This window comes from Akebia trifoliata, chromosome 3 (genome assembly GCF_017979445.1).
Source record: "Akebia trifoliata isolate Shusen 1 chromosome 3, ASM1797944v1, whole genome shotgun sequence".
Taxonomy (NCBI): domain Eukaryota; kingdom Viridiplantae; phylum Streptophyta; class Magnoliopsida; order Ranunculales; family Lardizabalaceae; genus Akebia; species Akebia trifoliata.
The window spans coordinates 27,175,922-27,203,483 of record NC_141377.1 but is presented as its reverse complement, the minus strand read 5'-3'; the positions used below and the strand labels follow the sequence as shown (position 1 = coordinate 27,203,483).

The window sequence follows — 27,562 nt, the reverse complement described above, 5'->3', positions numbered from 1 at the left end:
TCTAAATAAAATACATCAACATTTATGATTATAGACTCGAAGAGAGATTCAACTCCTCTAAAATGTTCCTTTTGTCTCCAACTCAATTTGACACCCTAAAAACTTCATTCAATTTGGGTAATCTGGGATCGACATTGATTCGATTTGCTTTCTTCGATTCTGCTTTGATTCAACTCGAATAGGTTGAATCACAACTAATGATATTCTAGGATTCTTTGCTGTAATCATGGAGAAGTAAACAATAGAAAAGCCCTAAATTTTTTACTTGAAAGTTAACTATGGTAATTTTTTTAAATAATGACGTGGAAATTTGGGGTTGCATACTACAGTGAGAAATTTCTAGTTAGAAAATCAGCTCTAAAAAGCACCTAATAATAATCCCAAATCCCTAACAATAAAATAACAGCATTTTAATTGTAAAAAAAAAAAAACCTCTTATTGGCCTCCAACCCTTCTTCACTGCAAATGTTCAAAATCTCCCGCCAAATTTCAGTGATCAATCCACCCTTCTCCACAACCGGCTATTGCCGGTAAAACGACCGCCAATCTTCTCCCTAAAAATAAAATGAGTCGTTATTCGATAATAAAACAAATAAATACTAAAGAAATAATATTTATTTTTTCATTTCTAGTTTCCCTCTTTGTGTCTCTTTTGTTGTTGTTGTTCTTCTTCTTCTTTGATTTTTTCTGTTTTAGGGTTTCTGATTTTCAATGAGGGTTCTGCAATCTAGGATTTCGATTGATCTATCGAAGGTGGCAGAATCAACAGAGTCCGTTTTCAATCCAAGACAATGAGCGCGGTTAATATTACAAACGTAACTGTCTTAGACAATCCAGCAGCGTTTCTTAATCCGTTCCAGTTCGAAATCTCTTACGAATGCTTGATTCCTCTCAAAGACGGTACGATGGTTTCGAATTTCATAGATTATTTTTTATTTATTTATTTATTGGTGTTTTTATAATTTCTAGCTTAAGGGTTCATCAGCTAGGGTTTAACAGAATGATGGGTTTGGTTAGTTTAGCGATTTTATAATTTTTGTTTGTTTGTTTAAAGAGTAATTTAATTACTTTTTAAGTGAATTATTGGTTTTTAAATCTTTTATTGGTCTTTTTATCATTTCAAGCTTAAAGGTTCATCAGTTAGGGTTTAACAGAACGATGGGTTTTGTTAATTACTTTTTAAGTGAAGTAGAAATTGTTCTTAGAAATTTTGGAGATTTTAATTGAATGGATGCTTTATTGTCATGGGTGTTCTTTCCTTAGGGTTTAAATATGTGCTAATATTGGTCTTAAAGCCTGAAAAAGGAGCTTTTATTGACAGAAGGTTGCTTTGTACTTGAGTTCATCTCATGGGGTATCGTCGGGTCTGAGATGTACCGGCTAGTTATATCCTCTGTTATTGAAACAGGAGGTTTTGAGGCCAGATATTGATACATAGGTGATGTAGAACGAGATTAAAAACCATTTTAAATTGGAATTGTTTCACACCTTATTATTCCAATTCCAAGAAAAGAAAACATTGAGAGCAAAAGAGAGAATGAAGGTGTAAGGATTCAACATCTTCCATATTCTTGATGGAATCCTTATTACCTATAAATGGCAGAATCACCACTACACCATTATTGAGCCTCTAGCTCAAAATTTTTATTCTTCTTTAAATATTGAGAAATTCACTTTCATTTATTCTTCTATGTATAGGTGGGAGTCTTTGAAAAATAAAGATAACACAAGAGGGTAGTCTAGTAGTTGCCTACACATTTGGGCCACACATTGGACTATTCCCCTTGAGTCCATGTGTGCATGGCTATTGAAGTAGGATGCCCTTGCATCAAACCTACTTGTTTGAGAGACTTGACCCTGTGACATTAAAAGGATTGGTATTTTGGTCTTTGGCTTTTACTTTACTGAAAACTACAGTATCTTCAACCTTTTGCGAATCAAGCCTTCAAAGAAGATCGATGATGATTTTTGTTTGGTGGGTTAAATTGCAAAATGCAATTCTTTCCATTTTGCAAAGGTAACACACCTACTTTATTGTGTATGGTGGCTTGGGTTGACAAAAGAAGATGCTCTATATGGAAATCAGCCAATCGGTTGAACACCATGAGGCAAATGTTCCAATGTAAGGGACGGGAATAGAGTGATGAACCCAAATTTTTTTAGAACACCTAGCTTTTAGCGCCAAGATGAAGTGATCTGTCAGTATTGGTACCAATGATTTTTCCCCAGTGTTCAACTATGGAAAACCTTGAACCTAGCGCCATTTAGCACTTCTACCCAGTTTCAAAAATGCATTCTTTGGATGAAGTAAGCATAATTGCTTGAAATTGCATATTAGAACCGAATTGACAGCGGAGAAAAGCATGGCTCGGCAATCCCATCTGATCTTGATGGTTCAATTCTTCGATCTATGAAGGGCTGATCACAACGGTGAACCGCCTACCATCCAAAGACTGCTAGTTGAGGATAGGATAGGTGGATATGAGGTCTGAATGTTCCTCTGTCCCGTATGGAGTTTCATAACATATAGAAGGAAGGGATAAAGACTCCTATTGAGGGTTTTGAATCTTTTCGAAGATCAATATGTTTCCATGCAATAGTAAAGAATTCTTGATGTTGCCTAGTTGGAACAACCTGTTCTTCATGAATGCTTTGATTCAAAGCCAAAGATTTTCTTCCCACTACCTTATACTATTCTTTGATACCATGTGACAAATAAACTGCTTGTGCCTCTTTCGATTTCTCATAAATTTTATAAATTGATTTTTCTAAAGACCCCCCAAATGATCAATCCTTGCATGAATTGCTAAGGATCAAATAAGTCCAATATTATTCTCTCATGCATGTCCATTGGTAAAGTACACCCATAATGGTTTGGTGGGCATCTCATATTTGAAAACTAATTGTTCACCTTATCAATTGTCAAAGACCCAAATAACTTGATTTTTGCCATGAACTATTTCTCTCAATGGATTGATTAGTTTGATCCAAAATTTGAGATATGATATGTAGGTAAAACAAATGTTTAATAAATGATTATTTATGGACATAGTAAGCAAGTTTGGATTTTGATAGTTATTCGATTTCGAGGTTGGGGAGTGGGCTCAACTCGGTTTATTTCATTTATGAAAAATTCAAGGTTAAAAATAAGAAGAAAAACAATTGCCCTTCCCTTTTTTTAACTACACAATCTTATCCCATAGATCTCCCATATTTTCAAAATCTTAAGAAAAAAAGTGAATAATGATAATAATAAGTGAAAATAACCTTGAATTGCCAACCATGGGAGAGTTGTAGGAGATTGGAAGGTGTCAAAGATTTTCAGAGGGTTGTTGTTGTAGATGGTGCAAGATGAATCATAAGGGCATTTAAGTCATCTTTATTACTTTATAACAAAGAACTAAGGTCAAGGGGCTTTGGCTATAAATAATATATCATGATAGCAAGAAGGGGGTTTCGATCTTTCAAATCCCTCCTCTCAGGAAGCCCTAATTTTCATGGGGGCTGGTTCATCCTCTTCTCTCATGGGATCCCCCCTTATCCACCACTTACATTTTTAATCTAGGACCTTATCCACGATATACCCCACTTAAATTTTGGCGACTTCGTTAAGGAGCCTTGAGTTCCTCTCTTCAATCTCTCTCTACTCAGCCAGAAAATGGACTCTCTTCGACAATTTCTCTCCGAATCAAGATAATATATGCTCTCTCTCTCTCTCTTCTCACATGCACACTAAACACAAAGATCAGAAATGGAGGCTTCAATGATTAGATCTATTGAATCAACTTTAAAAAAGGCTTCCTTGGCTTCTTATTCATCATCATCATCTCATCTCCGTTGCAGATCTTCCTTTTCTAAGTCAAGTCCAAACTGAAAAGTTGTAGTGCTGAATGTTTAAACCCATTAGGGTTTGAACCAAATTTTCCAAATAAGGCAAACTCTTGTCTAATACCTGAGTGCAACTCGAGACGGAGAGGATCTGCAAGTTGAAATGTTTTGCACAAGACAAAGCTTCGATACCAAAGTCGGTGATTACACACTTTGAAACATCAAGATCACGAAACATCGAGCAGTTCTTTGAAATTGCCACCAACCTTGCATCAGTTATGTTCCTACAACCATCGAGATTTAGCAATTGAAGGGTCTCCACCATGCAACCTTGCCATGGTTGAAACATCATCATTTGTTAGATTGATGCCGCCACTAAGATTAACTTTCTCCAATCCCACCTCATAGTTCTTAAGAAATGGGAGAAACCCAACATCTGTAACACCACAAAGCCTACTCAGGTTTGTGTGCGTGTTGCAATCGCGGGCACAATTTTCTCACCATTGCCAAGCTACCTGTACCAAAACTCGGGCAATTAGTGATGGATAGGGATTGCAGAGATTTGCTGAGACAGACCAAAGTCGATCTAGAAACCATGTCCTTAATCCCTATGCACTTTACAAGTGAAAACGCCTTTAGCTTTGATCCACAGTTTGAGAGGACACCAAGAACCCCAGATAGGGAAATCCAATTGCATTCCTCTAGTTGAAGGTTCTCAAGAGATGTTGCAGCTTTTGCGAAAGCTACCATCCCACCGTCGGACACAAAGGAACACCTACGAAGGCATAACTGCTTCGGATTTGGACAACCCTTTCCAACAACTTCATATCCAAGATTTATTACCCGTCGACAAGAGGTGATTGTAAGAGACTTCATCTTTTGAAGCCCATGTGTTACCCATAACTCAAAAGCTCCTTTCACTCACATTTTGAAGGCTAGTGAGGACTAAATCAGTAACAACCTTGCCATAGTGCCCTATAGCTGCAGGAGAGATATCTCTGATGTTCACAAACTGAAGCTTTATCTTCATCAAGGAATAAGAAGCCTTAGATGCTAGATTCGTAATACCTAGATCATCAACAAATGGATAGTCATTGATCACAATGGACTACAGTTTCAGGCACTGCTGCCCCAATTGCTCGTAGCTCTCGTTCCCAATGTTACAACAAGACTCTATTGTTAATGAAGTTAGATTAAGGCAGCTCTCAGTAATGGTGATCAAACCCTTGTTGGAAATGGAGGGTCACTGATATTGGTCAAACTTCTCTAACATATGGTAATCATTAGCAATCTCGACTTATAGTTGCTAGGCCCCGGTGCCTCCTTGACTTACAGTCTTTAGGCTCCAACGCCTCATTGACTTACAGTTGCCAGTCCCCAGCGCCTCCTTGACTTACAGTCGCAGGCCCAAGTGCCTTGACTTACAGTTTTCGAGGGCCTAACGCCTTGACTTACACTCATCAAGTCCCATTGCTTCCATTTACAATCGTTAGGCCCCAGTGCTTTGACTTACAATTGCTAGGCCTCAACACCTCTTTGACTTACAATCGTTAGGCTCCAATGCCTCTTTTATTCATAGTCTAGTACCCTTGCATCTTGACTTATAGTTTTTGGGCTCCAACGCCTCGACTTACAATTGTCAGGCCCCAGTGCCTCTACTTATAGTCGCAAGTCTCCTGTACATTGCCTCCTACTTCTATCATCCTAATGGGTACTATTGCTCTAGCGTGATGTCACCATTGCGCTATATTGGTTGCCTTCTCAAGTGCTTGTTTTACTTCATTTGCTTGAACATTGTCATGATTTGTTCCAAGGATTGCATGTCATAGAGATTGTCACAACCTCTACGTCATGCAGGGGGCTAAATGTAGATGGTGCAAAATGAATCGTAAGGGCATTTAAGTCATCTTAATTAATCTATAACAAAGGACTAAGGTCAAGGGGTTTTGGCTATAAATAATATATCAAAACAACAAGAAGGGGGCTTCGATATTTCAAATCCCTCTTCTCAGGAAGCTCTAATTTTCATGGGGGACTGGTTCATCCTCTTCTCTCATGGGATCTTCCCTTATCGACCACTTACACTCTTAATCAAGACCATATACACCACTTACACTCTTAATCAAGACCTTATACACGATTTACCCCGCCTATAGCTGTCTTGTTGATGACTCATCAAAGTTAAGGTTTTGTGAAATGAAGAGAGGAAGAGGTCAGGGATGATACACTCGATTAGGGAAAAAAAAAAAAAAAGAACTCCAAACTTTTATGTAGGGGTGAGTTAGGGATTCACTGTTTAAGCGAATTGTTGTCTTGCTTGATGACTCGGACATCCCCTTATTCGTTGAATTTTTTCAAAGATTACGAAAAATTCTCCGAATTTTACATCACTGTTTATGGAGTTGATGTTGTCAAATTATGAGTAGTTGGTATTAGTTTATGCCTAATTGCTCTATATGCGGTTCCTCAAATCTCATTGATACGAATTGATCTTGTAACATATCTGCTACATTATTAATCGGTTTAATTTTCAAGTGATTTGTATTGTCAAGTGTACATTTTCCAAATTTCATTGCGATCAAATGTTCGACAACCATGACTATAACTTGATGTAACAAAAACATATTGTCCTGAGGTATGATCTCCCTCGTCCATATTTTGTCAACTAGAATAAAAGTTATTTTCTATTTTCGTTCATGAGGACTTGAAAATACTGGATTCTTGCTTACAAGCAAATTGTTGATAAAACTCAAAAATGGTAATTGGAGATGATGGAGAGACTGCCATTAATATCCTCCTTAAAATAACTGATGACAATAACTTGTGTTTTGAGTTGTTCTAGGTATGTATTGGGGTTGCAAATTATAAAATCCACGTGTCAACCACTTCATTCTCATATTTTTTATATCCAAACCTCCTTGTCATTGAAGGAGGGATGATAGGATGAGGTATATAGAGACAAATTTATTTGGCTAAATTTCTCGGTCTTTAGGATCTTCCACAAAAGGTTGAATGCAGACTCGTGGGATTATTAGAGAGAGTTCATAGTTGGAGATGGTTTGGTGGCCTCATCAAGTGTATAGCATTTGCAGTGGGTTGTAGACATTTTGTATTGCAAATTTGGAGCCATTTTTTTTTGTTTGTTTGTTTGTTGAAATGTGTGCTTGGGGCCAATTGTTTGTAGTGATTTGAATTTCTGCTATTGTTAGGCGTAAACACAAGATTTGTTGCAAATGTGAACATTTTTAGTGTACCAAGCAAGATATGATGTTTCTTCCTTTGCAATGCTTCCTGAGTAGACAAAACTAGTTATGATTGCACCTCTTTGGTGATGTCTTTGCCATGTTCCTTAAAGACTGGAATTTCTTGACCATCGTGCATCACATGGTGATCATACAACTGCAGTCTCCCTAATAGAATTTGTGTTGCACTCGTAGGCTTGACATCTCCACACCTCATCAGAGTAGGGTCTCAATTAGTATGAAACACACCACCTTTGATTCACCTTTAGCTTCTATTTATCATTAACCCATGTAACTGTGTAAGATTGTGGGTGCAATTGTATCTTAAGGCGTCCCATTAGCAATAATGTTTCCTTGACTCCCATCATCATTAATAATGATGCATGGTTGTTGAATTTGCATGACATTTGTGAATATTATGTCATTTTCAATCTTTCATTTTCACTTGTTGCAGTTGGATAGTCAAGGTTCATTCAAGTATAAGTACCTTAGAATTACTCAACAGATCAAGTATAGCATGCTCTAGCTGATCACCCTTTCTGGCTCAATTTAGTTCCCTTCATTCTTTGTTTTCTTTTCCTTTTTTTTTCCCCCTTGATAATAAGATTTTGTAAATGGAAAATGGTCAAAATACAAAGAGGGAGGTTACGAATACCTACCTACAAGAGCATAAAAGGACAACTTTATCTTTCGCTCCAAGACACAAGATACTATCTAAAACTAATTTTCAAGGAAGAAGCGTCGAAATTCTTTAAAAAAGTTTACACTCAAAAAAGAAAATGAGTGCCTTTACCCTTATAATGATCTCATGAACTGATTGTTCCATCCGATCAAACCTTTTCCTGTAGAAACCTCAACAAATCACGAGCAATATCTATCTCCACTAAATTCTCTCTCTAAAGTTAAGGTAGGGTGTCCCAACTCTAGATACGGAATGTACAAGGAAGAAAAATTACAATGGACGAGGAAGTGTTTTACTATTTGCAACTATCTTTACAGAAAAAAAAAAACGAAAAAAATCATGATGTTTTTGTGTGATAAGGTGTTCAATAGTCAACTTCTTATCCAAAATACTCATCCAAACAAAATTTGGGACATCTTTAATACTAAACACCTTGCTTTTCGAGTATCTGATGGCTAAATCGATTATTGTCTCGATAAAACATAGGGCACCTCTAAGGAATATATGTTGATTGCAAAAGACATCCACCAACACCAGTGTTGTTGGCAAATTGATGATGGGAAACCATAGTGCCTACTTCCATAACCTCAAAAGCAATGAGGTTGCCACTCTGTCTAAACTACCTTGAGATAAGTCTTACTAAAGCCTCCTCCACAATGTTGAAAAGCAAAAGGAGAACCCTTAGATCACTTCAAGTAATTGACTAGACTCCCATTTACTAGATTGAAATGATGCTGTAGAGACACATTTCATTATCCACCTTTTCTATACCTTGCCAATACCCATTCTTCCCACAACATATTATAGGAAATCCCAATTTATATGGTTGTAGGCTTTTTCCATATCTGTCTCTCAAGCCAAACTTTGACTACCTTAGTGAATGCTAGAGTCAATACACTCGTCACCTATCAGAACTCTATCTTTGATTTTATTTCTTTAGACAAAAACACCTTGTTTAGGAACGATATAACTGAGGACGGATTTACTCCTCAAAGCTAATTGATGATGGTCCTATTAGTGTTGTCAAAGCTGTGTGTACACCTTGATTAGAATGCTTAGACAATCCAAGCGCCTAGGACCCACCCGTTTTAAAGTGGGTTAAAATGGTACTTTTATGTAATATTTTTGTATAAATCGTGGTCTAAAAGATATTTAATCAATTTTAAAACATAAGGAGCGTCTCAAATATATACCCAAACTTGGAGGGACATGTATAAAGTTGAAGACATTTGAGAGGGGGCATTAAACCGTTTGAATATTAGCAGTTACATGGTTCTTATTTTTTCTTACATGTTAATTGTGTTGACTTACCAGCTTGCTTGGTAGTTGATGTTATCTTGGTAATGGTATATTTATATTAGTTTTTTTTGCATGATCTTTACTACATATAAAAAATTGAAACATTATTGTTTTTCCGCTTAAGCCCTAAAGGGGTCCATTTTCTAGGCCTTGCCTAGCTTTTTAAACAACCCTATGTCTTGTAGGTTGTCCCAACTTCCCTCTAAAGTGTTGGTCACTTCTTTAGATAAGATTCTAATTTGGACCATTAATGTTGTTTTTTCTGCTCTATATGTACACCTAATAGAGAATGTTAATCATCTTATTCATTGCAATTTTGCTTAATATATTTGGTCTCATGTAATTCAGCTCATGAACACATTCTAGATTTTGCCTTGTTATTCCGTTACAGATTTGGAATGGAAACTCACCTATGTGGGATCTGCCGAGGACGAGACTTATGATCAACTCTTAGAGAGTGTGCTAGTTGGGCCCGTTAATGTTGGCAACTATCGTTTTGTCTTTCAGGCAATCCCCATTGATTCCTTGAACTAATCTATGGTTTTATGCTCTTGAACTGCATATAGTATCGAGACTTATATGAGATGCTCTTTGGTCTCTTTGCCAGGCAGACCCACCAGATCCATCAAAGATCCGTGAAGAGGATATTATTGGTGTGACAGTGCTGTTGTTGACTTGCTCTTATCTGGGACAGGAGTTTATCAGAGTGGGATACTATGTGAACAATGATTACGATGATGAACAGCTAAGGGAGGAACCACCCCAAAAGGTGTTGATCGATAGGGTGCAGAGGAACATTTTGGCTGACAAGCCCCGAGTTACCAAGTTTCCCATAAATTTCCACCCGGAAAACAATGATAATGGAGGACAGCCCTCCCCTTCACCAGATCATCCTCCCGAAACGAGTGGGAATAGAGAACAGCTGCCACCTTCACCCGGTCATCCTTCTGAGGGACCAGTGCCTTGAACTTGGCAATCAAATCTGGAACTGTGTACTAACTTTTGACATCCACAATTTTCTTGGAAGGGATCTACTATGATTACTGTTGCAGATAAACTCATTTTGCTGAGTCTAAGAATTCATTATTGGACCTTTTTTCAATCTTTTCTTAAAGGTAGGTCTTCTTGACCTCCTTTTGTAAGCTCCTCTGTTCCCTTTGTGAGAAATCCAATTACATGTATCCAAAAAAAATGTGAAAGACAATTCCTAAGTCAGTTAAATGTGAGAATGGCAAGCTATGCTTGTGAAGGTTTGTTATTCTGTATTGTTTTCTATCCTCCATTTCACAGTATGATGTTGTTAGTCTCTCAAACCCTTCTTAAACTTTTGCCTATATTCCATACACTCCAGTTTTCCTTACTTAAAAAACTCATGAGACCCACTGAGACCAGAATCTAATTCTAGAACATCGTTAATTACTTGAGCAAATCAAATCTTTTGAAGTAATTTCTTCTCAGTTTTTAATGTTGGAACAGTGTTGCAAATTGGGTGTTGAGTGGAAAGTAACTTGTAGGCATTCATCAGCAGCCAAGCTTTTATACCAAAGATTTGGGTTAGGCTAAACAAATCTTGTTCCTTCATTCCATTCTGTCTAGAGTCAAGTCTTTGTTATTGAAAGTGATCATATATGCTTTCATTAACTCTATCTACAATATTTTAGTTAGACTTTCATGTGCATGAAGACGTGTGTTTTGTACCTTTTAGCTTCCACGTTGGCAGATTCAACTTCCCAACTTAGTTGTGCCAGATCACAAGTTAGGATAATTTATTTATTTATTGTCTGAGATTTTTTCTTCTTGGGAATGTACATGATAAAGTGCTGTTTTGGTAAATAATCGAACTTTTAGAAGTGAAAAGGTCCATTCTGTCACATTGAAGACCTACCCAAAATCATTTTGGGTTGGCTAAACAAATCCTGTTCTTCCATTCTTTTTTGGCTTCTATAGTACAACATTGTATAGTCTCTTTTATTGGAAAACAGAAACCAAGGCCCTTGGACAGACTAGGAAATAATGATCTCTTCTCTTCCCTAATGAACGATGCCAACTCTCCCTTTTATCTCTGGGCTGGCCAATTGGACATCTTAACATTTGAAGGCATGTTGATCTTCATCATATTGAAGAGATACTAGAAAAAGGAGGATGTGGAACCAAGCACAAAGAAGTCCTGGTTTACATGGATATGATGAAACAGAGAGGAGTAGGGGGGCTGTATTCTGTTGCTGCAGCCTCCATATTCATAGTTCTGGATTGCTTTTAACGTTTTCCCTTTTTAATGATTGAACAATCATTGAGGACATTCAAAATATAAACATCCACTGTTCCGTACTGTTGATTTTGTAAGCAAGAAGATGCTCAAGAAATTGCAGTTTAAAGATTGAAGGAGGTACAATTCTTGATTTAGAAAAATCCAAACCCCCCCCACCCCAACAAAATTTTTGATTCTGACGGCAAATTTTTTTGTCTGTAATCACCGCAGAAAAAATAAAATAAAATAAAAAGTTGAACCTCGTACAGATTGCCAAAAACTTGATATAACACTGTCAGAACAAGTATAGTCTCTGATAAGTTACTGGTTTACTGCAATCTCAGTATGTATTGAAATAGTCACATCCTTCAATCTTCATTTCTACGCCTTTTCTTTGGCGGGTTCTTTGTAGTTTGCTTTGTTTTTGCTCCCTTGTCTGGACCATCCCCCATTGTCTGCAATTTGTCAGGGAATTCAATGAATCTCATCTTCTCTTAATAAGTAATGAATATATAATGCTATTATTACCTTCCTTTTTAGTCTGAGTTTCTGTCGCTGCCGCCCTTTGTTTTTCTTCTTTGTATTGGTTAAATCCTGAAGGTAGTTAGCAAAAATGAGTTTAGGGTCTATATGATTCGACATAAAATAGCTACAAAAATGAGTTTTGGAGGTGTATCATTGCATTTTCAAAGGATAATATCCTCCAACCCAACCCCCAACTCTCTTTTCGACATTTTCTCGTGTGCAATCAAATCACGGATAGAATTTTTTTGAGGAAATTGATTTTCCCAAGAAGACATTTTCACTAAATCATGCACACCCTTGTTTCAGTTGAAGACGATATCTATAGTCCCCCATTAGAGGGTGTACCCACCTGTGCAAGAGCTACAGTTCGAGCATGCCTCTCTGCATGAGTTTCTGGGTCTTCCTCCATTTCGCCATCGCTGTTGAGCATGATCTTAAGCCTCCCTTCACTCAATAACTTCCTAGACCTAGCATGTCTCTACCAAAAATGAAAATAAACAAATTAAGGAATTAAAAAAAAAATGAAGGTTGATATCAAGGCACATGGAAGAAGAATAAGTACGTGATTCATGTTGAGAATTGGGAATAATTTGTGGTAAAGTTAGAATTTGAGACAACCTTAAGGGCATCTTTTGTCTTTCATATATTTTGTGGCATATTTGTAATTGTGATGTAACAAGGAATATATATATATATATATTTGCATGCCCTAAAGAGAGCCAAACATTTTTCAATACATGAGTTAGAAGTTTCGGATTGAGCTGATTTTTTGTGAGGATGATCTCTATGGTGAGGAGATCATCCTCAAAATCAGCCCATTCTAAAACTTCTAACCCCAATTTACAAGTTTAAGAATCGTAAACCGTCAATTATTTGTAAATCACTTTTGATGAGGTTAGAAGTTTCAGAATGGGCTGGTTTTTTGTGAGGATGATATCCTCAACATAGAGATCATCCTCACAAAAAATCGGCCCATTCCAAAACTTTTAGCCTATATATTGAAAAATGTTTGGTAGGGTCTCTTAGGGCTTCCGAACGCTCCCCCCCCCCCGCCCCCCAAGCTAGAGTTTGCCCGTGCCTATGACGTAGGCATCATCTTTGGGGTTAATGGGGGGGTAAAATCAAACAAATAATAACGTAGGGGAGGTATTATTAAAAAAAATTGAGGTTAAGGGATAAAAGAGGGAAAATAATAAAATTGGGGAGGTAGTATTAAGAAATTTGGGTAAAGGGGCATGGGCATACTCTATGGGTGATTGATACTAGAGACATGGGTTAAAATCCTACCAACACCGAGTTAGTGAACTCATTAAAAATAGGCTTATCAATAAAAAATGGAATGATAGTAAAATTAAAGGGGAACTATTGAAAAAGAGGGGAGGGGAGGGGAGAGGAAGATAGAAAAGATAATAAAGTTGAAGGGGTGAAGAGGAAAGGATGGTAGTGTGGACCCCACCAACTCTAATTGGAGTGGGCCGTACAATTGTGTTTTATTATAGAAACTAGAGTTCGCCTTTGCCTACGGCACATGCATCCTAAGGTTAAGGGGCTTAAAAATGAAAAAAATAATAAAGTTGAAGGGGTATTATTAAAAATCTTTGAGGTTAAGAGGGTAAAACAAGAAAACAAATAAAGTTGGAGAGGTATTATTAAAAAAGGGGGTAATGGGAAAAGATAATAAAATGGGTTAAAGGAAAAAAATAGTAAAGTTAAAGGGGTATTATTGAGGAGGGGGGGGGAGGGTTGGAGAAAAAAGATAATAAAGTTGAACGGGGTGAAGAAGAAAGGTAATAAATAAGTAGGTGGACCCCACAAAACTGTAGCTAAGTGGGACGTTTTTCCCTACAAAACTATAGCAAAATGAGATGTTTACCCCCCCTCCCTCCCACAAACTGTAGCGAAGTGGGTCTTATAGTTGTGTTTTATATTATTTATAAAAAAATCCGGGATCGGGGGAAAAGTATTAGTTACAATGCCTGGATGCCATCCATTTTACGAGATCCAACAACATCAGGCAGTGCTATGAAAAATATTGAAAAAATGGACGACATCTAGGCGGTGATGTAACAAATAGTTGTCCCCCAATCTTCACACACACACACACACACACACACACACACACACACACATATATACATATGGGGAGCATTCGAAGGCCCTAAAGAGAGGCAAACATTGTACAAAACATTTTTCAATACATGGGCTAGAAGTTTCAGAATGGGCTCATTTTTTGTGAGGATGATCTCCTCACTATAGAGATCATCATTACAAAAAAATCAGTCCATTTTGAAACTTCTAACCCCAGTTTACAAGTTGAAGAATCATGGACTGTCAATTATTTATAAACCACTTTTGATGAGGTTAGAAGTTTTAGAATGGGCTGATTTTTGTGAGGATGATCTCCTCACCATAGAGATCATCATCACAAAAAAATCAGCCCATTCCAAAACTTCTTGCCCATGTTTTGAAAAATGTTTGGCTTTCTTTAGGGCCTTCAGATGCTTCCCTATATATATAAGTCCCGTTTGGCAGCTAACTATTTGGCCAACATGTTTTGACCAACATGGGTTAGAAGTTTTGGAATGGGCTGATTTTTGGTGAGAATATTGGGGAGTGTTCGTAGGCCCTAAGAGAGCCAAACATTTTTCAATATATGGGTCAGAAGTTTCGGAATTGGCTGATTATCCTCAAAAAATCAGCCCACTCTGAAACTTCTAACCCCAGTTTACATGTTGAAGCATCGTGAATCATCAATTATTTGTAAACCACTTTTGATGTGGTTAGAAGTTTCAGAATGGGCTGATTTTTTGTGAGGACAATCTCCTTAACATAGAGATCATCCTCACAAAAAATAGCCCATTCCGAAACTTCTAGCCCATATATTGAAAAATGTTTGGCACATTGAGAACACTCCCCCACTCCATCAAGTCGCTCATCAAGCCGCTAAATTGGTTCTTGCACTTAACATTTCTTGAATGAACTTAAATCTTGAAGTAGAAATGTTGAAGTGTATTTTTCTTTCCATCAGAAATGGCAAATGATATCCCAATATGCCTTTCTAACTTACAATGCAATGAGTTTAGAAATGTGAGGAATGGTTCATTTACCAATACTTTTCTAAGATATTAAGAGGAAAAAGGAGTGAAAAAGTTTATATTTAATAAATAAAACTGGGAATGCTGCACTGTGTAGTTTTACCTTTTTATTTATTTATGATTAATGTGTAGTCTTACCTTGGATTCGAGATGAGCTCTCAACGTGTCCTCAGTCAAGCAAACAATTCTTGGGCAGAGCCTACACTTGAAGGCTGATTTGCATTTCAAGACACAGTCTGCAAAACCATCAGGAGCAGATGCTTTTTTTGCCAGGATATTAGACCGAGTCTCCACTGCATTTTCTTTACCAGTTAATGGACTGTCATTAAGGTTTCGTATTCCATTTTTGGTTAATACTTCATCATCATCGTTTGTTAGCAAACCTGACCATCAATCAACACTGTTAATACAAAGATGTAGTATTTTCCAGGACTGAAAGAAACAAAAACAGTTAGGAATCATCGTTGTTAATGTTATCATCATAAGCCTTTAACACATTTCTAGCTTGCCTTCATTCAATTCTATCTAGAGCTATGTCTTCCATTAAGGCAAGTGTGTTCAAACATTTTCTCACTACTTCATTCAAGTCATTTTTGGCCTTCCCTATGCCCTTTAGAGCCTATAATGCATTTTTGTCTCATTGGTGTTGTCAGTAGTCTTTGCTGTATTATTGTACCTGACCAAACCATCTCCATCGTCTCTCCATTTTATCTCAATACAGTTTCATGGTTTGTAAAAAATGATAATATGTTTTGAGAAAATATATAATTATTTTCATAAGAATCATCTTAGACTTAATCACGCAATAAGAAGTCTCAGTGCTAACCCATTCCATCATGCTTAAAATAAGGACTAAGAGAATATGGTGAACAGAAAGCAAAGAGCTCAATATATCTCTGACAGAAGATCAAACAATGAAAGTTCCCATTTCCAGAGAGTATCCAAAACCTACCTGTTGGGTCACAAGTAACCTCATTCCCTGAGCTATCCCCACTCTCATACCCTGAACCTATAAGAATAAACAAACAATAATGGGAAAAAAATTAACTAACATTAGAAATCAGAAAAGAACAAAACAAATAAAAAGCTAGTTTGTTAATTCTCAATAGAAAACAACTGAAATTGTATATGACGAAATTTACAGGATTCCCATATCACAGAAGGAAAGAAAAAAAAATACACGAAATTATTTTTTGGTAGATAATTTTTTTTAAAAAATAAATGAAGGAAACTTTATTGACGGGGGCAGTTGAGGAGATCTAAAACCCCAAAGAGAAAACAACCAAAGCAAGCACAAACAAGAAAAATTGTAAAGAAATTCTCACACGATTACAAACCCAATCCCATCTCACCAAAAGGTCCTCAAAAAAGATTCCTTTGGCTTCAATAAACACCGAACTCCAATGAAAAAAAAAGATCCAGAATATCGATAATGATCTCATGAATTTCTTGTTCCTTACCTCGAACACCCTAGCATTTCTTTCATGCCACAGGCTCCAACAAATTGCAAAAGGGAGAAGAGTCCACAACTTTTTCTTGAAAGCTTTGAAACCCACACCCCATGGGGACCAGGCCCTCAAAGACATTCCATAGTGTCCTTGGGAGACAACCCAAGACCCCAAACAAACTTAAGAAGCGAAACCAAACCTTGGAAGCGGTTGCGCAATGACAAATGAAGTGGCACCCAGATTCTCCGTCCAACTTACACAAGCAACAAAAATTAACTGAAATTATGCCCCTCTTCATCACGTTGTCCAAAGTGAGCAACTTCCCATGAACTCCCACCCAAATAAAGAAAGCCACCTTAGAAGGAATTAGAGACCCCCAAACCCCTTTGAAAGGGAAAATATTAGAAGGATTAGACAAAGCAAGATAGAATGAAAGGACCGGAAAATTACTCCTCTCTTCAAGCTTCCAAATGCAAGCATCTTCCCTTTCGATGTTGTAGACCACTGTTTGAAGAGCTCCAAAAAGGGTCGAGATCTCCTCCATTTCCTAATCATTGAGCGATCTCCTAAGACCCAAGTCTCAACTCACCTCCCTAAAGGAATGGACAAAAAAATCAGCCACAACTCCCCCTTTCTTTGAAGATATAGAGTACAAAACAGGGAACCGGTCCTTAAGGCTTAAAGGGTCGCACCAAACATCTTCCCAAAAGCGAATCGAGTTGCCACTCCCAACTCTAAAAGAGATTTTTCCTGGAAGAAATGAAGGGTATGTTGGATTCCTTTCCGAACTCCACAACCATACGGCCTTTGCACTGTACCACGCTCACAACCAAGAGTTTTTTCACCAAACTTTACCACAATCACCTTTCTCCACAAACTTTGCTTCTCAAAACCGAATCTCCACAATCACTTATATCAAATTATTGATACCTAACCCCCCATACTTTTTTGGGCGGCAAATGCATTTCCAACCTACCAAGTGAAACCTCCTTATCATGCCCACAAGAATCCCTAAACAACTTATTTAGTTTTGCCTCTACACTGGCTGAAATAGAAAATAAGGTAAAGAAATACAATCGGGACACTGGAAAGCGTACTCTTGATCAAAGTCGACTTCCCCCTTTTAGATAAGTAGCAAGCTTTGCAAGAAGACAATCTTGTCCCCACTCTTTCTAAGACCGAGTCCCACACAGACTGACAAGAATAAGATGCAACCAAGGGCAACCCAAGATAGGAGGTTGGGAAAGCACCCGCCTCACAGCCCAAAGATGTCCCAAGGTACTCAATGTTATCCACCTGACCCACAACAAACACCTTGCATTTTCTAGAATTAAAAGGAATTCTAGAAAATGTCTCGAAACAAACCAATATACCACTCAACACATGGATCTACTGAATCAAAGCGTCTAACAGAAACAAAGTATCATCAACAAATTGAAGATGAGACACCACTTTCGACGACTTGGAACCCAACAATATCTCTATTCACCACTGTCTTTGCAACCATCATTCCTAGAGCCTCTACCACAATGATAAAAAGAAAAGGAGGAAGGGGATCCCCTTGTCTCAGATCCCTCAAGCTCAAGAAAAAACCAATAGGGGAACAATTCACTAAAATCAAGAAGGACGGGGTTGAGACACACTTCCTCACCCAACTAATCCATTTATGACCAAATCCCATTCTATGCAACAAATACCACAATAAATTCCAACTAACATGATCAAACGCCTTCTCAAGATTGACGTTACACACCACCCCTAGCACTCGAGATTTCTATATTGAATCGATGCATTCAATCAACACACCATTTAAAATTTGTCTTCCTTTCACAAATGTCCCTTGAGCTGAACTTAGGATATCCTCCATTACCAACCTTAGCCTACTTGCCAAGAACTTTGAAATGATCTTATAAGTTGCACAAACTAGGCTAATTGGTCTAAAATCCGATATGTCTTCCACCTCCTCTTTTGGGATCAAAGACACAAAAGTATTATGCAACCCCAAGTCTAACACCCCATTATTAGCAAAAACAGCCAAAACCTCCAGCAGATCCGCTTTCACCTCCTCCCAACGAGACTTAAAAAAGCCCATTGAAAAACTGTCTGGACCCAAGGCTTTATCCAAGCTTAATTCTTTAATAATTTGGAACACCTCTTCCTCGATGGGCCTTTCCCACCACCCCCTATGATCTTGAGAAATAGAATCAAAATCCAGCCGATCCACTAGGGGTATAGATAAATGCTCTTTTGAATACAAATTCTTATAAAACCTCACAACACCTTCCCTAATATCTTCCTCCTCATGTAACCACTCCTTGCTAATCTTAACCATTTTAATGTAATTAATCCAGTTGTGAAAATTCGGTATCTTGTGGAAGAACTTGGAATTCTGATCACCCTATTTTAAGTACTTGACCGACGATTTCTACTTCCAAATCACCTCTTCCTTCAAACACACATTCTGAAACTGAGCTCTTAGATTTATTCTAGAAACATTCTCTTCTACCGATAAACCAATAACCTCTTCTTTCTTACCAAAAGCCTCCAACTGATGAAGAATTGCCTTCTTCACCTCAACGCTGCCGAAAGTCTTAACATTCCAAACCTTCAACTTCTCCTTCAAAGCTTTGAACTTCAAGATAAAAAACTACACCTGATCTTCCAAAAAAAGAAAACTCACTCCACCAACCTTGGATTTGTTGTTAAGTGTTTGTTGTTTGTCCATAGGTGTGTGCTTAGTAGTTTGGGTGTGTAGAGTATGAGGTTATACTTGTAAATTCTCCAAATCTATAATACTTTCTATTTCTTAATATAAAAGCTAGTAGGAAAATGCCCTAACTTAGCAAGAATTTCAAGTTGGTATCAAAGCGCTAGGTTCGTATAGGTCATAGGTTTGAATCTTTCCACCCTTATGGGTGAGGGGGAGTGCTAAGTGTTTATTTTCCTCCACTCTCGAGTGTGTCACACCCCAGTTAATTCCCATGACTCTTTTCTATTCATACTTCCCCCCTTCTCCATCTGATCAGTCTTTTGGAATAGTTGGTTGGTTAATAGGATCAGCTCCACAAAACCCTTTTCTCGAAGCCACATTTTCAAAGCGAAAGGGGACTTATAGGATGACTTGTAGTCAAGGAGATAGGGCAATGATCCGAACAAGGGTTAGGCACTGACTCTTGCGCCAAAAAGCTAAAGAGATCCTCCCAATCACTAGAAACAACAAATCTGTCCAATCTGCTCAAAATCGGCCTATCCTGAAGGGTAGTGGCATAGAACAAAAGTAGAAAAAGCACTCAACAATGAATTTTTAACCTCGACAAATCTGACATCCCAAGAAATGAGGAATGCTTGGGTAGATCATTGGTGGATCAACATTGGTAAGTCATTAGGTCACGTTAGAATCCATTCCAATATAGTTTCATCTAAAAGATCTTTTTTTTTTTTTTTTTTGAAAGATATCAAGATGAAATGATTGCAAACATGAAAAAAAACCCTTTTTGAAAACTTGCATTCCAAAGGAAGGTAATGAAGTGTCTCCACCTTAAAATCACAGAGGGCATATCCTTTATATAGGGCTTAAAATGGGTTGGGTTCGAGCCGGATATGAGTATGTCCATATCTATATCCGAATTTTGTACCCGGATTCATATTCGAATCCGACTAGGATCATACTAAGCTAAAATCATATCCGAACCATTTTGCTTTCATTATATCCATATTTGGATCCAATTCGATCAAATTAATTGATTAAGGTCAGTTGGGTGGGATAGTGTCAAACCTTTCAAGATTATTTCAAATAAAATTGCTAAAGTATGACCAAATGGTGACTTGAACTCATGACCTCTTCTTTTTTAAGAGGCCTTGACCATTACATCCAACCATTGTTGATTGATGAAAGATAACTTGAAAAATATAAAAATACAACTTGCTAAGTAATATAGCATTTGGACCTTGACGGATATAGGGATGGATCCATATCCAATCTGGATCCGACTTAGGTCAAAGGAGGTCAATCCATATCCGACCCATATTTTAATTCAGATATACTTGAAGGAACCAAATCCGCTAAATTCAGATTTGGATCACTCATATATTAGATAAAATCTGTCCCATTTTAAGCCCTACCTCTATAGAGAACACCTTGTAGAGACAAACTCTTGGTGGAAATGACATCTTGGAGAAATTCTGGACTCGTAGGAAGATTTGGACATGCGTTGTCCACTTAAGTTGGATTATCCTTCCCTTGAAAGATTCTACCATTATTTTCCTTCCATATATGCAAATAGCAAAAGTCGTTAGTGCCCACAATATTCTCTCTCTTAAAAAGCCTTAATAACACTAAAATAAAGCCCTAAGAGAGTTAGAAAATACCCAGAGAAATAAAACAATGAGAGAAAATGACACTAGACTTCCCTTGCAATGAATCAAAAGTTGATCAATTGACTCAACATCGAATTTACAAAGGAAGCACAAAAAAAAAAAAAAAAAAAAAAAAAGGCATGAAGAAACCTTGCTTTATTAAGATCAATGGAATACTATCCAATGTAACTAGCCAAATAAAGAAGGCCACTTTGGGCAGGACATTGGGTTCCCAAATTTAGACTACAAGAAACTCAATGGATGCAGGAGGTGCCATTGTAGAATAGATGATTTAACCATGAAAGCCTCCTAGTTATGTGTCTATTCCCTTCAGTTCTCCTTTGATGCTATAATATGAAGGTGCCAACTATAAAAGTTGGTTAAAATCTATGAGTGCTAATGCGAAGACCGGGGTTCAAACCCTACCTTCACCTACTAATGTCTAATCACTAACCTACTTGCTTATAAAACTCAATCATTTAAACCCTTCAAAAGCTCAAATCCCAAGACAACTCACTCCCATTCCTGATTTCATAGTCTATATCATGCAAGATGTGGATACCTAACAATCTATAATTGTCTCTATTGCTCTCTTTCTCACTTTCCCCACTGTTCTTTAAAACCACTTGTTTGGTCTATAACCTACAAGAAATCATAAGAAAGACTTATTAAAAAAAGAGAAGAGAAAAAGGAAAATCAACAAAGAAAAAGAAAGTGAAAATCCAACAAATACAATCCTTTGCAAACAAGGAAAAGATTATCTTGAAAATTATTTGACATAAATTCCACATTAATATGCTCCTTAAAAAGGCAAAAGAACATTGGAATCTTAAATAATAATAATAAAAAAAAGATGATAAAAGAAATTGAATGAGCATGGAAAACACAACAATTTAAAACCCACATCAAACTAACCTCAAAACTAAATCAATCCAAATTGAGAGATGATTGAGTATAGTACTAACAACTAAAAACCTCCAAAAACCATATTAGATTGGCACATATCGACCTTGAATAAACTATTTCTCAAAAATCATTTACCATCCCTCCTCCCATCAATTCTAATTGGACTGCTGAAGGACAAAAGAATCGATGAAGTGATGAATGTTGTAAATCCACGGGATTTTTTCAAAATTATTTGCTGATTCAATTCGTCCATGAATTATTCATGACTTATCTGCTATGGTTCATAGTTTGTGAATTTTCAAGAATTATTAAATTAAATGGCAATTCGTACATTTTCTTATTTATTCTTATAATGCATGCATTATTCACAAGTTCTTTGAGAATTTACCAACTATGATCCATAACAATGATAGAACCCTAAATCCACAAAAAACCCTCAAAACTCTCAAATACCCATCTCAGATAAACCAACCAAAACAAAGAAAACCCAGTCAAAACTTATAAAACCAATGAAACCCAGTTCGTACATTTTCTAATTTATTCCTATAATACATGCATTATTCGCAACTTATTTGAAAATTTACCGACTAGGATCCATACACTGATTACGAACCCTAAATCCACAAAACCCTCCAAAATCTTCAAATACCCATATCAGATAAACCAACGAAAACAAAGAAAACACAATCAAAACTTATAAAACCAATGAAACTCAGTTCGTAAGCGCGTCGAAGCAGAAAAACTTGAAGAACCCATTTCAGATTAGCACGAAAAAATATAGGAAAAAAAGACAGAAAAATCATGTAAGAGAAAACGAACCAGGAGAAGGAGAGGAAGGCTGTTCATATTTTGGTTCAGTGATTACTTCTATATCTACTTCTTCGTCTTGTTCTTGAGGATCTGCTTCTGAATCTGAGTCCGAAGAAGACGAAGAAGAAGAAGAAGACGAGGAGGAATCAGAGACATCGTCTTTGTCCGCGTGGTCCTGCTTGTAGAGACGCCTCTTTATCATTTTCTTGCTGCTACGCTTCGGCTGTCAAGACTCAAGAAGGAGAGTGAGTGGAGCCACTACTTCCAGGGCACAAATGGAGCTTAATGTTTTAAAATGCCACCGAGTTGAACCGGAACCGCAAGTTTTTTTTACAGGATAAATGTTAAAGGTACCCCACTTATTCATTTGGACTACCCATGTACATATTTTCAATTTTGCCATCAGGGCAACCCAATACAATCATCAGAATAGTTTAGATTCCTTCCATCTAACACAATCACCGGAATAGTCACCACCACCGAAGTTCTTTAAAAGCGTGGTGTTCTTCCTCATTTTTGACGCAATACGCATCAATATCAGAACACCTTATCGAGTAAATTTGTTTTTATTTTATTTTTCATGAGTAGCACCACCACCACGTTGAGCAACATGAACACCACCACCATGTCGAGTAACATAGAATAGCACAACCAAAATTTCTTCATTTTTTTTAGGTCTAAATTAAGTTTGAAAGATTTTTAAAAAGCTTACCACCATAACACTGACCACAAACACCACAACCACTTACTCTCAAATGCTTTGATCAATGCTTTGTGTTATGTAGACCAAGTGTTCCATGAAATGCATTATCAAACACTTATGTAGTAGTATGCTTTGATAAATGATTGGTATTGTAGAGGGTAATATTGGTACGTTATCTAGATTGTACATGTGTCCTGGTAGATTAAGTGGTACCTAGAGCGAGCTAGTCCTGCCTAGCAGCGGGGCAGACCAAGTTAGTAATGCCTGGTCTAACTGATAGGGCAGGATAACACTAAGAGATATTAGACTTGCTTAGTAAGGCAGGCCTAGTCTGGATATTTGTGCGATTTTGGATTGCACGTATCAAGCCCGAAGATCTCCTAGGAATCCCAAACTCAATCTCATAGATCCCAATTTCGTTGATGATCCTTGCAATCAAGGGATTCATCATGATCACATCCCAATTAAGGGGGAAACCCTGATTTGAGGGGATAGCCTATAAATAGAGGAATTAACAGAGGCAAGGGGATCTTTTTGGTTAAGGGAGAAATGGTTGAAACTACTATTTGATTAAAATATTATTTTTCTTTGCAACTCTAACTTGGGCGTCAGAAGATTATTGACAAATACCACATTGGTGCTTATAGGAAGGACTGAGGAGCTACTTTGGATCAGTAGGGCATAGTTGATCAAGGTAAAACTCGATCCCGCCTTTACAATATGGCTTTCTCTATTTGGAATAACGAGGTATCAGATATTTTTAATAACGTTTATTGTATCTAAAAATGAGTCTTTATGTTTACTATAATTTTGATTATGTAGGAACGTTCGGTGAATAATTCGAATCTACACAATTTGGTCCTTTACAAATATAAATCGATAACCAAGACACTTGTGTCCGTGATAGTTGAAAGGTGGTGTCCCGAGATAAATACCTTCCATCTCCCATTTCGTGAGATGAATATTATTTTTGGACAATGTGAAGCACATTATTGACTTTCATATAGAGGGTAAGACACTTAATGGGTCCGATGTAGCGTCAGTAGAGGCAATACGATTGGTTGGATTCGCATTAGATATACTAAAAGATGTCGTGACAGAAGAGTTGTCGAAAAATAGAGGTTACTTGGTTAGGATGGAGTAGTTGTGTGGTCATTTAAAAGACTGTCCGAAGAATGCAGCATTACATAAAAAAAATCGTATTGCTCGAAGTTATTTGTTGTACTTGTTTGGATGTACAATTTTTTTATAAGATATATACAGAGGTACGTTTATTGTACCTTAGATTGTTGATGGACCTTAAAATAGTCAGTACATACGCTTAGGACGCAACTACCCTTGCATATTTCTATCAATAACTTGCATGCACAGTGAGATCAAAAGTGCATTAAATCAGTAGGTATATTTCCCTTTTAGATGTATAAATTGTAAAATCATTTGATACTTGATTAAAATTTTTTGTTTATATTTTTATAACTAATTATATAATAATTATTTTTGCAAGCATGATTATATGAGCACATCCCAATCCTACAACCCAGTGTAAATTTGTCATTTCAAATTGAAGAACAATGTATGAATCCTATACTTCTACGAGAGTCTATCGATGACTTATAACTACACGGTGTAAAGTTCAATTATACTGATATTTTTTTGTTATTGATATTTTTTTTTTATAATAATTATCTTGTATATGAAAATTTCAGGTAGTATGAGATCCATTTCGTGATTGTAGGGCTGAATATCTATTAGACGAAATTATTATTTTTTAGGTATTTGAGGGTATACAACAGCATTGAGCCATATCATCTTGCTTGCTTCCTTCGATAATTTGGTTATATTCAAACAATTCCTCTAGAACCATTTCGACTTCATTAAGCAAAGAGAAGGTGAAATATGATTTTTCATATCAATATTGGAAACAATGAGACGTCTATGTATTGTTGCAAAGGAAATGGGGAGCGAAATTTGTCGATCCTTGGGACTGTGATATGAGATATTCTTTGTCGTACCATATGCATTCACAAATAATCGTTTAGAACCCTGTTAACAGAGTTGGAGCCGATCTAGAATGTCATAGAGCTCTTACATCAGAGGGGAAAAATGATTTGATAAGTTTTCGATGATTTATGCATTTACTTTACATCAATATTTTTTATTGAAATTGTGATGTAGTTGATACAATTGACAAATAGAGACAGAACTTTGACACTTCTGAAGCAATCACTTCAGTTGGATTATCATCAAGACTTCCCATCTTTACTTGAAAGAAAAAAGAAAAATCTATAAAATCTTAAACTCTAATCATAGATCATCAACACCATTTCAGGACGATGACGATGAAGAGAACAGATTGGAAGAAATTCATTCTAAGCAAGGTAAGGAAAAGGTAGGGACGTCAAAGCAAGACAAAAGGGAAAAAAGACATCAAATTATGCTCAGATTCTACTTAGTTTTACTTAATTTTAATTCAATTTTTTTATATTTTATTTAGATTTTGCTCAGTCATCTTACTTATTTTTTTTATTTTTAAAGTTCATCATCCTCCCATCATGAATGCGTAAAATGGAGGTGTGTTTTTTCAAAATCATCATTACACTATTGCACACACGTGCACATTTATTATATTGTATTAGTTAGGGAGAATTTTCTAAAATTCAAAGATCTGACATTGTCAGTGAGAGCTCACACTCGAAGACCTGACAACTTTTATTTTAGGGAGAGTTTACCCTCAGAGATCTAAATGTCTCGACAAATTGTTGAATCAGGTTACAAAATGAATTGTCACTAACTTTGGCATCCGAATATCGTACTATCTACCAAAGTAGATTTGTTATCTAGTTTGCTTCAACCCTTTACCAAAAATGGGCATCTGCAGACACTCTATTTTTGCACATGTTTGATAAATCAACTCGTCAACTCGATTGTGACGATTCCTGATGATGGATGAATATTCTAATTTTTTTTTATTTGTTACTAGATGTGTTTTCAAAGCTCAGATGAGATATTTCAAACAAGCAAACTTTAAAAATCACATTACGCTAGGAAAATATGACCCAAAACATATAATCATCATTCTGAGACTAAAAGAAATTTTACAAGAAAAATCATAAAAATGATCAAATTACCAAAATACCCTTGATACTAGAACATCCCTAGATGCTACATTACATTTAGAAAAATCCTTTTGAACACATAAAATAACAAACTAAAATCAAATAAACTGTTTTGCCAATTTTCACAAAATTTGACAAAATTACCAAAATATCCCTCATAGGATCCATGATTATTTCATGCCAAAAACCCATAATTAACACAAACCAATATTCTCATTGAATTTCTTACGGAAAATTGATTTCGAAATATTCCAAAACGTTAAAAAAATGACATCCGTCCTCTTTGAGGGTAAACCGATAATTTTTAAATTCTAAAATTTAAAAATTTGAAACTAATAATTAAAATATTAATTAATGTAAAGTGAAATTTTGATAAATCAAATTAAAATTATTGAACAGATAAATTCAATTAATTAAGTCTATGGGCTAAATTTCAAGTGACGATCAATTTATTCAAGTAGGGCCCACATAATATTTAATAAATAATCGTCTACTGAGGATCCTAAAAAATTCAAAATAACTTAATAAAGAACCCTCCATTAGGGAGGGGGATGTAAGTCAAAAAATCAAAATCCAAATAAAACTAATTGAAATCTTATCTAAACAACTTAAGAGATTAGCTAAAGATTGATTTTCTCTAAGAAACCTAATCAAACCTTTATCTGATCAATAAAGTTCTTTAAAAAGAGAACTCTACCACCTAATCTTGGAGGTCTTGAGAAATCCTAGAAAACATAGATAAAAAATTCTCCCAAACTTTTTCAAAACCCTAAATCTAGATCCCTAAGTCAATACCCAATCTTGAAGTCCTAATTTTCAACTTAAAAACACTCAAAAACCTTAAAAAACACCCCAAAAAATCAGGAAAAAATTTAGATCTAGAATAAGAAAGTCTCATCTCAGAGATTTTAAGTAGATTTAGAAACAAAAACACATCGAAAAGATTCACACGAGAAACGCTCATCACCAATTTATGAGGGAACCAATCGTCACAATCACTTAGGTAAAAACAAATGTAATTTTTTTTATTTTTATTCTAGATTGTTTTTGCAATGTAAATTTTTGAGAAGAGTAGAGACTAACTTTTATTGGACAAGATTGGCGCATAATACCTTCCAATCCTATAACCTGATCCTTGTACCCACAATCTCTTACGTAGTTTTGTGTTTCTTAATTGTTTATAGTCGTCTTTGGTTCTTAGACCAAAAAACTAGGTAGCGCCTTAAAAAAAAAAGAATCAGGTTCGTACCCACAGATCGAGGGCGCTTTCATATGGTTGTATATTTAAAATATTGAATCATATG

At 36.4% G+C, this 27,562-nt stretch overlaps 2 protein-coding genes and 1 pseudogene across 2 annotated transcripts; 1 reads left to right on the top strand and 2 right to left on the bottom strand.

Annotated features, from left to right (window-relative positions):
- The first annotated feature begins 587 nt into the window (after positions 1–587).
- LOC147406246 (histone chaperone ASF1B-like) lies at positions 588–10,309 on the top strand. The gene is made up of 3 exons (XM_086434209.1): positions 588–900; positions 9,443–9,558; positions 9,659–10,309. Exons 1-3 carry the CDS (start codon positions 792–794, stop codon positions 10,016–10,018), a joined length of 585 nt encoding a protein of 194 aa, XP_086290335.1. The 5' UTR covers positions 588–791; the 3' UTR covers positions 10,019–10,309.
- LOC147406247 (EIN3-binding F-box protein 1 pseudogene) lies at positions 3,633–5,071 on the bottom strand (annotated as a pseudogene).
- Positions 10,310–11,359: 1,050 nt separating the features above from the next.
- LOC147406245 (stress response protein) lies at positions 11,360–22,742 on the bottom strand. Its single transcript, XM_086434208.1, has 6 exons — positions 22,449–22,742; positions 15,872–15,928; positions 15,058–15,302; positions 12,174–12,302; positions 11,828–11,893; positions 11,360–11,754 (listed from the first exon to the last, which is right to left on the bottom strand). Exons 1-6 carry the CDS (start codon positions 22,639–22,641, stop codon positions 11,668–11,670), a joined length of 777 nt encoding a protein of 258 aa, XP_086290334.1. The 5' UTR covers positions 22,642–22,742; the 3' UTR covers positions 11,360–11,667.
- Positions 22,743–27,562: the final 4,820 nt, after the last annotated feature.